Source organism: Mobula birostris, chromosome 25, assembly GCF_030028105.1.
Source record: "Mobula birostris isolate sMobBir1 chromosome 25, sMobBir1.hap1, whole genome shotgun sequence".
NCBI classification, from domain to species: Eukaryota; Metazoa; Chordata; class Chondrichthyes; order Myliobatiformes; family Myliobatidae; genus Mobula; species Mobula birostris.
In genome coordinates this window covers 8,808,890-8,821,386 of record NC_092394.1, presented here as the reverse complement: position 1 = coordinate 8,821,386, position 12,497 = coordinate 8,808,890, and the positions used below count along the sequence as shown (strand labels likewise).

The 12,497-nt window shown below is 41.0% G+C and overlaps 1 protein-coding gene across 11 annotated transcripts in view; it reads left to right on the top strand.

The window, feature by feature from the left end:
* The first annotated feature begins 650 nt into the window (after positions 1-650).
* trim37 (tripartite motif containing 37) overlaps positions 651-12,497 on the top strand; it is a 102,954-nt gene continuing 91,107 nt past the window's right edge. For 6 of the 11 annotated variants that reach the window (XR_011883104.1, XR_011883103.1, XM_072242807.1 and 3 more), the window contains exons 1-3: positions 653-1,046; positions 4,112-4,184; positions 7,141-7,242. Coding sequence is in view for 8 of the 11 variants with exons in the window: in XM_072242807.1 (XP_072098908.1) it covers positions 4,164-4,184; positions 7,141-7,242 (123 nt within the window). In the remaining 3 variants the exon portion in view is untranslated. Of the gene's footprint in view, positions 1,047-4,111; positions 4,185-7,140; positions 7,243-12,497 lie in introns of all 11 variants that reach the window. The other 5 variants (XM_072242803.1, XM_072242802.1, XM_072242808.1 and 2 more) reach the window with 3 other exon arrangements.

Sequence of the window (12,497 nt, the reverse complement as noted above, 5' to 3'; positions counted from 1 at the left end):
GGGTGGGGACATGGAAGGGAGGTGTGTGGAGGGCGATGGCCTGGGTGCAGTTCCATGGACCTAGGCAGATTAATGATTTGGGATAGACTAGATGGGCTAAAGAGTCTGCTTCTGCGTTGTAGTGTCCTGTGACAATGACCCTATCAAGAAAGTGATCTCCGGATTGATCTACCCAAGAGAATTATAGGAGATCAGACCATACTCAACCAAGAAACTTGTAACTATCTGGATATTAAGTTAATCAGCGGATATAAGATTCCAGCAGGAAGACACCGAAATAAATTTGCATTTAGGCTCAACGTGCTGAAGTTTACCACCTCTTTTGTAATTTAAGATCTTGAGTACAGTACTTTTGCAATTCGATCCCGTAAGCAGAAACTGGTTTGCGCGTCGGTTTACATCTGCCGAGGACGCGCCATTCCGGTTGCTAGGGCAGGCCGCAAATCATCGCGATAACTCCTCTGGCGCGAGAGTTGGCCTGGGGACGAATCCGGGAGAGCGCAGTGACGATAGGCCAGAAGGGATACAAATCCAATTCCTGATTGGTGATGTCGGAGACAGAGGCCGGCGGCGATTGGCTGCTGCTCTCTCTCGCCCGCCCTCCTCCCCACGCGGTCGGGCAGGGACGGGTGGGTGTCGGGGGGGAGGGGGTAGCTCAAACAGCCGTCAGCTGATTGGCTGTAGCCACGGTGACAAACGGTCGCCTGTGGATTTGAAGACGGGGGGAGAAATGATGGAGGGCGATTCTCCTTCGGCGAGATCTTGAATCAAGCCGACAGCCGGGGCGAGCATGTGAGCAGGGAGGCGGCCGCAAAGCAACGAGATGCGGGCAGTGAACTGAAGGCGAAGGACCGTGCGGTGTGGCACTGTGGACCTGCTGGACCCGCCCCGGCAACTCCAGTCGCTGGTCAGGGGGTCGCACCGTTGCCGCCGCAGGCCGCAGGCTCCATCCTCACCCTAACTCTTCCTGCCCCCGTAGCGGCCCGAGCAAAGCCGGTCCTCGGGGGAGCCTCGCGGCACCAGTAAGCCGCAGCGACTCCGATCAGGTGCAGCAGCGTTTTTGAGCTTGCCCGAGCTGGGCTTGTGTTATAGCAGCCTGTGATGTAATTGGATGTTTGGGGGTTGCCTACCTATGTACGAGCTTGTTCTCAATTTATTTAACCCAGTTATTTAATGTATGACATTCAAGGGTTCCTAACCAAGGAATGAATCTTTTGGGGGGAAAAATTGCCAAAATGCTTAGTTGATCTGATGACTTCTGAATATTTGTTGCAGTCCATTTCAGAGATTTCCAGCGTCAATGTTTTGTACTAGACATTGATTTGTACTGAATTAGTATTCTGAAGGTCATCTACATTATGCATTTATTTTTAAATCTTTGATGTTCTTTACAGGCAAATCTATGGGTGCAATTGTTAAAATAAGATTAATTTTCAAATTCCATGTCGTGGTTTTTGTCTACTTACATTATTCTTCAGCAGGGAACAAACAAACCTCCAAATTCTTCTTTTTAAGATGTGCTGTACTGTCTAGGAGTGGTGAAATTGATTTTTTTTTCTGAGTTTAGCTGAATTCTAGTCTAGAAGAAAATCTGAGATTCACAGGGCCAGAAAATTCAGAAGAAATGGGTAGTATCATAACTTATGGCATTCAAGGGAACAATCTTGATAAAAGCCTTTGAATAAAAATACAACTGGGTTACCCACAATGAGATCTTAGTTACAGCAATGCAGAAACTTTGATAGCATTGGACTTTTGGTTTGACTAAAGGGGTTCAGTATTTTTTTATTTTTTGAAAGCCTAAAATTCCTACAGTTCAATTAGAACCTTTTATGACTATTCTACTCAATTGGCCTTGTATGCATGAAAAAGAAGGATCTTCTCTGATCCCTCTACTCAGGAGTGCAAAGACAGCAGCAAAAGTCCAGTGTTATTGTATTTGTACGGAAAATTGATGTCATGGTAAAAGCTTAGCCATTATCATATTGAAAGGAGGAGAATGCTTGAGGGGCTGACTGGCCCTTTGCCTCTGTTTGTGTTTTCTGTGTCTGTGAAGTCCCTCATCCAAGGTTACAATTATAAGGAACAGCAAGCAACCAATGTACAAAAGAAGACAAGTTGTGCAAATAATAATTTAAAGTAGTAAATAAATAGTACTGAGTTGTAGAGTCCTTGAAATTAAGTCTTCCGTCATCTTGCATTTAATCATCAAAACAATATAGATTGAGCACCTTTTACCTGAAATCCCAAAAACCGATTTTTTTTTTTTTTTGGCATTGAGATGATGTCATAGATGGAAAATTCTGTGAAGCACTGGGAGGGTTCCCAGGTGATGCACAAGTCTGTGCACACCACAGACAGTTCTGAGAAGTGACCTCACATATGTAATGAACAGAAGTTAATGAAAAATAGAAAAACACTGCATAAAGTGGAAAAAGTCGATAGCTTACTTTTCTGGTGGTTCAATGTACACATTATTGTTTCATGCACAAAATTATTAAAGTATTATATAAAACTACCTTCTATGATATAATTTGGGTCCCATCCCCAAGGTATTTCATTATATAGATGCAAATCAGGAAAAATCAAAACACTTCCAGCCCCGAGCATTTGGATAAGGAGTACTGAACCTGTAGTTGTAAAGTTTATTCTATGATAATGATACCAGTTAAATTGAATTTCCATTTCTCAAGTAACTGGAGAAGGAATTGCTTATCCAAAATTCCAAGTAAATTTATTATCAAAGTACATGTATACAATATATATATATACAACCATATATACAACCCTGTGATTCATTTTCTTGTGGGCATACTCAATAAATCTAATAACCATAATATCGTCAGTGAAAGACTGCACCAATAGGGTAACTGTGTGCAAAAGACACCAAACTGCAAACACAAAAAAGGAAAAAAAAAGTGTTAATAAGTATCAAATGTGAGTTGAAGACTCCTTGAAAGTGAGTCCATAGGTTATGAGAACAGTTCAGTGATGATTTAGCCAGCAGTAAATTTGAATTCTTGAGTAGACCCTGCTGCCTCTAGTATGATTACACAAGTCACAAATACTGTTTGGTTGATAACAGAATTACTAATTATTCAGTAATTTATTAGTGACGCCTTACTTGAACATCAGAGCTGACAGTAGGCTTTTCCAGTGGTGGTTGGAGTCCATCTTAAAACTACCAAATTTAAAATTGTACACACATCTCAAAATTCCTGTACCCAGCATTTGAAATCGTGCAAAGAAAGCACTTACAATAAAATGGCCTACCCCTTCTGTGTTAGTTTCTTTTGGTGATGGGGGTGGTGGTATGAAAATAGAACATGCCATGCCAATTTTAAGTTACATTTTACTATCTACATAGTACCAAAAGAACTATTTTCAAGTTGTCCTTCTTCAAATTACTTATGGGAAAACTTTACAGTAAGATTGCTTATATTAATTATTATGCACACACATTTGTGGACATAATTAGAACCTTGGACTGTTGCTTCCAGATATTTTTCCCATCTTAAACAGTGTAGTATATTATCTTGGACTGATTGTAAGTTCCCATTTGTGTATAATAAGTGGCAGCTTCTGTATTGTCAAAGGGAGTATTGTATGTAGTTACTTAAAATGCAGAACCCTTGCATGGTCAACATTAAATGTCTGTGTGGTTTGTTGCAAAACACAAAAGAAATGCCTTACTCAAATTATCTGGTAAGCATTTTTTATTTGAGTGGCCTCTTTTGACTGATCTGAGTGTGGGAAAACTTAGTTTAAGAATCTTTAAATTACAGAAATGTACTGCACAACTTCAAATTTAAATCCACATTTTTAAAAACAGGCGAGTCCCAAGTTCTCCTGCCCTAATTTTATTTGCTATCTGTAAATGAATGGATTTGGACTGTGTGGAGGAAATACCTTGGCTCTGCCTGCTATTGTATAAAGCATTGCAGCCAGGAAGGAAGAAATTGGCTCTCATTCTGACTCTTTGAATTGTATATGCATTTAAAATTAAAAGTTTTAGCTATTGGTCACTTTAGTTTTGAAATTGTTGAGTTTGTTAGCAATCTTTAGGGGGAAAGCTGACTTTGTCCCTTTTTCTTTTCCGATTGTCTCATAGCAGTAGACTTCATCTTCAGAATAAAATCTGCAGTACGGAGCATAGAACGAAAATGGATGAGCAAAGTGTTGAGGTAACTTAAAGTTGTTGAATGTCATGGATTCAAAACTTCAGAAGAAGCACTAATCTTTCTCTCTGTGGACTTTTCTTGTCCCGCAAAATGTTCTTGGCATTTTCTACTTTAATTTGTTTTGTGTATGGTTTCTAGGCTGTTCGGTCCTTCAATTGGGCAAATAGAGTGCAACAATTTTTGCTGGATTGATCACTTTGTGGCCTTTAGTGGTCAACTAAATAAATGTGCATATTCAGACAAGTTGACTCTCTCCACTATCCCTGCAACCCTCCCTCACACCAACTCTACTTGATTTGACATTTCAGCGTTAGTCTTGCTCTAGAATTTTTCCCAGATCTTGATTTTGAGACACACATTTCTGGGAATTGCTTGCAAGTTCAGGGTCATTGGCAAAGATCTGTGGACAAAAATTGTCCATTCTAAACAAAACTGAACGCATCCTATTATGTGAATTTAATAAAATGTCAGTGGCTGCTTAACTAATATTTCTTCTAAAAAGTTATCTTTAAAAAAGCCCATTATAATATTAAATAAAATCATGCAAAGTGTGTCACCTTGCTTAACCTCATACCATTCTTTGGCATGTAATCAAAAGTTCTACTGTAAACTTGTGTGAATACTGTGCGGAAAGTGTAACTTCATATCTTGGTGGATAACAGTACAGGTGGAGAGGTGCAAAAATCCTACAGATTCTGTTCTTGGAGCATTTGGTCTTGTGTCCACAGTTCTAGGTAAACACAGCTATTGAAGAGTTTTAGATTAGATTAGATTCAACTTTATTGTCATTGTGCCGAGTACAGATACAAAGCCAATGAAATGCAGTTAGCATCTGACCAGAAATGCAAAGGACAGTGTTACTTACAAAATAGCTGCGAATAAAAAGTAAGTGCTACAGCACACAAATATAAAAGTACTGAGACAGTGCAATATTGGTTCAGTATTGCTTAGCGCTGTGATGTGAGGTTCAGCAGGGTCACAGCCTCAGGGAAGAAACTCTTCCTGTGCCTGCTGGTGCAGGAACGGAGGCTCCTGTAGCGCCTACCGGATGGGAGGAGAGTAAAAGGTCCATGGTTAGGGTGAGATGCATCCTTGATAATGCTTTTCGCCCTGCCCAGGCAGCGTTTATGGTAGATGTTCTCAGTGGTGGGCAATTGGATGCCGATAATCTGCTGGGCAGTTTTCACCACACGCTAGAGTGCTTTGCGGTCCGATACGGGACAATTGCCATACCACACTGAGATGCAGTTGGTGAGTATGCTCTCAATGGTACAGCGGTAAAAGTCCGTCAGTATCCTGGGACAGAGGTGAGCTTTCTTTATGCTCCACAGGAAATAAAGCCCTTTTGATCAGGATGGAGTTGTTTAGGGACCAGGTGAGATCCTCGGAAATGTAGACACCAAGGAATTTGAAGCTTGATACACGCACCACTGCAGCTCCGTTGATGTAGATGGGGACGTGAGTGTGGCTCCTAGCATGCCTGAAGTCCACAATGATTTCCTTGGTCTTCTGGACGTTAAGGGCCAGGTTGTTGTCGGCACACCATGCGGCCAGGTGCTGGACCTGTAGGCCGTTGAAATTGGTGTTGGAGTTTTTTAAAGTAATAGAATCTGCTATTGTTTTACTTTTAGATCATTACCCAGCATACCTGCTGGGAATTACATATTTGTAGATGAAATGCAAGTATGTTTGGGTTGGTTGCTACCCTTGATTTGGTGGTAAACTGAGGTGTTGTGGATATGTGGAATGGGCCGCCAGAGGTGGTGGTTTATAATGTTTAAAAAGTCATTTGGGCTGGTACATGGATTGAAAAGGTTCAGAGGGATATTGACCAAACGCAGGTAAATAGGATTAACGTAGATAGATACTTGGCTAATAGGTTGTGCTGGAGTGCCTTTTTTTGTGCTGTGCAACTACAATTCTGTTTGTGCGCAATAATGTGATGCTGAAGACCAACTATGTGGTTGAATAATTCACTCCCGTGTATGTAAGACTTCTTAAAACCTACTTACGTTGAACTCTGGCCTTAGATCAGCATATCGTGGTGGCATTGCCAAGTCTTATTGTAGTGTCTTTTCATGCAAATATATATTTTGCTTTGGAGAGACTGCATCACTGAAGGTCAGTTAAAGATATGGTTATTGTGGAGAGAATGAAATGGATCTAATGCTCTTCACTTAATTTGTGCTGCTGGAAAAATTGTACTGGGAAACTGTCAACATGAGCTGAGTTTCTTAAAACGGATTAGAATGTATCACTCTCATAAGGTGCATAACATCATATTTTTCAACTTTTTTGGACTTGCAGGAAGTCCATACATCATTAGCTCATTTTCATAAGCCTTTATCCTCAGTAAGTTGTGATGGTATTACATCAGGTTACATTCCTATTTTATCATTGGAAATGTGTTCTACCAGAAAGAGTAGGATATTTTTAAATAACGAATTGGGCTTCTGGCTTGTAAAACAACTTTGGTGATACTGCTGAAGGGCTAGTAGCTCGGAGGTATTAAGCAACAATTGTAAGTCATTCAGGCATATTGCAAGCTTTGCTGCCTTTGCAAAACCTGACTTTTGTTTGTCTAAGCCAAGTGACTAAATGTTGGTCTGTTTCCTGACAAAGGAGGGAAGCTTTTCATGAACTTCAATGAGAGGACAACATAAAAAAACAGTTTTGATTTACTGATCATTTGTGGTTTAATCTATCAATCCACTATAACTTTTCAAATATCAAAGTTTAAATTGCTTTATGAAAATTTTCAGCTTCTAGACCATTTAATTCTACTTCCCTTCAAAATGATAGACCAGATATATGTTCTGTTGTCCAGCACCCTATTTATGAACAATTTTGCACAAAAATGTATTCTTGTTGCACTCCAAGTCCTGAAGAAATTTTAGAAAAAATGTACTGCTCGAAGTTTTGATATGTCTGGTAACTATATTCTTTTTTACTTTTCTAGAGCATTGCCGAGGTGTTCAGGTGCTTTATTTGTATGGAGAAGTTGCGTGATGCTCGGCTTTGTCCACACTGTTCAAAACTTTGTTGCTTCAGTTGCATAAGGGTAAGAAATGGTTATGCTCTGAGCTGCGTGTGTGTGTGTACATGGTTAATTAAACCATTTCATTCAACGAAGATGTTCTGATCTGCAACTATCCCTATACGTACATCCGTCCTTAAACTGTACAATTTCACAAGGATGGTTCCTGAGTAGCATACCAGAAATAAAGTAAGTTTGAGCAATTTATTGGAGTTCTTCACAGAAGTGTAATGTACAGTGAATCAGTTGTTACACAATGCTGGATTTCCAGAAACCACTTGATAAGTTGTGTTTTAAAGATTACTACAGAAAATAGAGCTCACAATGTTTGGGGTAACATGTTGGCATGAATGAAATATTTGATGAATGAAAAGCGGTGAGTAAGCCTGAAGAGGCATGTTTTAAAAATTTTGTCTAGATGTAACCTGAAGTGCTGTACGGTGCAGGGAGGTCAACATGATATACGTAATAGTGGAATGGTTACATAGTTGTTAGTGTTATGCTATACCGTGCCAGCAATACTGATGAAGGAGCTTGTGCATTCTCCCCAAGACAGCCTGGGTTTCCTTCAGCTGCTCCAGTTTCCTCCCACAGTCCAAAGATGTGCAGGTTAGTAGGTTAATTGGTCACATGGGTGTATTTGGGCACCGCAGACTTGTTGGGCTGGAAGAAAATCACTAGATTCTGGAATGTTTCTGGAGAACTGCAAAACTGCAAATGTCACTCCAGTCTTTGAGTTATTGATAAGGAAGTCAAATGCAATGTTAGCATTCCTTTTGAGAGGATTAGAATATAAACATAAAGAAGAAATACTGAAACTTCATAAGGCATTGGTCAGACCATACTTGTTCTGTAATTTAAAATGAAATTGTTGAAAAACAAAACATGGGGGGGGGGGGTAGCTCAGCATGTCAGGCAGCATCTGTGGAAAGAGAAACAGTTAACATTTAGGGTTGAAGTCCCTTCATCTGGACAGAAAAGGGGAAGACAAAGTTAGTTGGAGTATTGAGAGCAGTTTGGTCTCCTATCTAAAAGAAGGATGTGCTGGCATTGGAGAGGATCCAAATGAGGATCACAAGAAGGATCCCAGGAATGAAAGGCTTAAAGTATGAGGAGCATTTGATAGTTTTAGGCCTGTATTTACTGGACTTTAGAAGAATTTGGGGGGGGGGGTGGTGTCTGATTAAAATCTATTGACTATTGAAAATCCCAGGTAGTGGATGTGGAGAGGATGTTTCCTATATTGGGGAGTCTATAAACAAAGGGCACAGTCTCAGAATAGAGGGACATCCATTTGGACCAAAGATGAGGAAGTTCTTTTAGCTAGACAGTGGGGAATCTGTGGAATTAATTGCCATAGACAACTGTGGAGGCCATGTCATTGGATATATTTAGAGGTGGAAGTTGATAGGTTCTTTGTTAATAAGAGTGTCAAAGGGTACAGGGAGAAGGCAGGAGAATGGGGTTGAGAGGGATAATAAATCAACCATGATGGAGCAGACTTGGTGGATCAGTGACCTAATTCTGCTGCTATGACTTGCTGTGCTGTATCCCTCAATAAAATTTGGATGAAGACACCAAAGTTATCATTAAATTTACTGATGATGTTAGCTAGGAAAGCAAATTGTGAGGAGGACATAAAGAGACACCAGATGTATGTTGAGTGTGCAAAGATTTGGCAAATGGGGTATAATAATTGGCTATTGGTAAAAATAAAAGCATTATTTTAAATTGCACTAGATTGCAGATCTGAGGATAATAGGAAAAGCTAATTAAATAGGTACCAGAAGTAATCAGGAAAACTAATCATTGTTTTCCAGTTATAATCAACAAAGGAAGGCTACGCTTTGGTTATGTTGCGTGCTGGTGAAAACACATCTGGGAACCTGTGTATGTACTAGCTTCCTTATGTGAGAAGGTGACAGCAGTGCTTTGGAAGTGACTTGGCGAGGGTTTACTGAACTGACATCTGGAATGATCAAGTTGTCTTATGAATATGGACTGGGCAGACCAGCCTTCTACCTGCTGGAGTTTACAATGGATAATACGTCTAATTGACATATTGAAGATACTGAGGTGTCAGAGAAGACTTTCAGTTGTGGAAGAATCTAGACCTGGTGGTGTGCTTATAACTAAAGGGTTGCCTATTTAGCGAGGAGATGAGGCAAAGAATTTTCATTATCTTGGAAGTCTAGGAAATCTGATTCCTTCACTCAGAAGATCAGAGTGAGTATTTTTAAGATGGGTCAGTATGTTTTTTATGGGCAAGGGAAACAAAGTTACTGTGGATAAGTTGGGGTGAGATCAGATGTGGTTTTATCGAATGGTAGAGCAGACTTGAGGGCAGGGCAGCCGAACTCTTGTTCCAATTTTGTATGCGCATGCATAGGTTGCTTTAAAATTTGCCATTCCTATTGACCAGGTTGCATGCTTTTGCCAAAATCCTGTGAAAGGCTTCTTGATTGCAGATAATATAGGAACTGTTAATTGTAATTTGAAGCAGAAAATGTAAATTGAGGAAGAGGAAGATTTATATTAAAGCGCAAGAACTTGTGAAATCGCAGGTTTTAATCCAGTGAGATTGATTCCCTTTGTGTAACCAAATGTATAATGTATCTTGTATTGCAAGGGTGTTTGTTGGATTTTGGATAATACAGTCAAAACTGTTAGTAAGCGGAAAGGCTTAGAATGAAAGGCAGCTGGAAAATTTCCAAGTGTCACTGTAGTGTTGATAATACATACATTTCCATAGTCAGTGTAACAATGAAATGAAGCAGTATTCTTTTGAAATAATTGTTTTCATTCAAACTGTGGGAATGAACCAGAAAGATTACATCTTTCTGATGTGACTAATACTTTTATTTTTGGAATGGTATCCATCCTGAATGCTTCAGCTGACTATTTTAAAAATATCCTGTTAATGCTGGGGTATGCTGTAATCATTACTGAACAAATCCATTGGCGAACAGTAAAGCTTCTGCATGTAACTGCTGACTAACTGCACAATGGCACCTGCATGCATGTATTATCCAAGGAACTATTTGCTTGTTCAGCATATGAGCAAGTTGAACATCGCACATGCAGAGTGTGCAGAAATGTACATTTTTTGTCTTTTGGTTTTGTTAAATAATTCTGAGGTTATCTCCTACCTACATGAACCCACTTTACTTTAATGGAACTTGATGCGTCATGAGGCACATCAAGACCCTGCCGGACCCCCTGCAGTTTGCGTATCATCCCAACCGCTCAACAGACGACACCATTGTCGGCACCCTCCACCTGGACAAAAAAGACACGTACGTTCGAATGCTGTTTATAGACTTCAGTTCAGTATTCAACACAATCGTTCCTCAGCACCTGAATGGAAAGCTGAAACTGCTGGGCCTGAGCACCTCCCTCTGCAACTAGATCCTAGACTTCCTGACTGGGAGATCTCAGTCAGTCCGGATTGGAAACAGCATCTCCAACACCATCACACTGAGCACAGGGGCCCCCCAGGGCTGTGTGCTCAGTCCACTGCTGTTCACTCTGCTGACCCACGACTGTGCTGCAACACACAGCTCGAACCATATCATCAAGTTCGCCGATGACACGACCGTGGTGGATCTCATCAGCAAGAACGATGAGTCAGCATACAGAGAGGAGGTGCAGCGGCTAACAGTCTGGTGCAGAGCCAACAACCTGTCTCTGAATGTAAACAAAACAAAAGAGATGGTTGTTGACTTCAGGAGAGCACAGAGCAACCACTCCCCGCTGAATGTCAACGGCTCCTCCGTTGAGATTGTTAAGAGCGTCAAATTTCTTGGTGTTCACCTGTTGGAGAATCTCACCTGGTCCCTCAACACCAGCTCCATAGCAAAGAAAGCCCAGCAGCGTCTCTACTTCCTGTGAAGGCTGAGAAAAGTCCATCTCCCACCCCCCATCCTCACCACATTCTACAGAGGATATATCGAGAGCATCCTGAGCAGCTGCATCACTGCCTGGTTCGGGAATTGCACTGTCTCAGATCGTAAGACCCTGCAGCGGATAGTGAGGTCAGCTGAGAGGATCGTCGGGGTCTCTCTTCCCGCCATTACAGGCATTTACACCTCACGCTGCACCCACAAAGCTAACAGCATTGTAAAGGACCCCACACACCCCTCATGCAAACTCTTCTCCCTCCTGCCATCTGGCAAAAGGTACCGAAGCATTCAGGCTCTCACGACCAGACTGTGCAACAGTTTCTTCCCCCAAACTATCAGACTCCTCAGTACCCAGAGACTATACTGACATCTACATCATTTATTATATTGTAATTTGTCCTCTACTGTGCCTATTGTCTTGTTTATTTATTGTACTGCCTTGCACTGTTTTTGTGCACTTTATGTAGTCCTGTGCAGGTCTGTAGTCTAGTGTAGTTTTTGTGATGTCTTACGTAGTCTAGTGTAGCCTTGTGTTGTCTCACTTAGTCTAGTGTAGTTTTGTGTTGTTTCATGTAGCACCAGGGTCCTGGAGGAACATTGCTTCGTTTTTACTGTGTACTGTACCAGCATTTTATGGTCGAAATGACAATAAAAAGAGACTTGACTTGTTTAGGGCATCAACTTAAATTTACTTGCTGCTTGTTAGTCTGCTGGCTTTTAAGGCAGCAATCAAGGCCCTCTGTCTCTGGTGGTGTTCAGGGCTTCTATCATCGTGTCAGTAGCTTTTCTGTTTTCACTACTGTCGGTCATGCAAGTCCTGGGTGGGGATGCAGGAATACCATTGCACTCAGATGTTGAAGGATTCTTCATTGCCGTTTCCATAACAATTTTGTTTTGCCATTCAGGGTTGTTAGCCCTGAGCTGAACCCCAAACCTGGAGGACAGGTGGACTACTGTTAGTTTGTCCTCTACCCTTTGATGTGTTTGTCATGGGTGACCCTGCGTTGAGCCAAAGCATAAAGCCCTGACTCCAGCCAACATAGCTCTCCAGATCATTGAGGCACACAAGCCTCCAAACCACAGTAAGGTTGTGGTCCTCTTGGAGGAGCTTATATTTAGTACTAGATCATTTACTAGTTGAGAAGCTGTATTCCCAGGAGTCAGCAGATATTGGTGGGTTCATCGATCGTTATTTCATCCCCTTTTATTACTCCAGCTTTAAATGTTTGGAGTTTATTGTGTTGAATTCAAGCACTATAGGATTGGCACAATTGTGTGATCTCATTTCTTAAAATATACAGTGAATCCTAAATGTTGGTGATTTTCATTTGTGAAAAGGCCACCAGAACTCAAATGCTATCTGGGAAGCCTTATTTC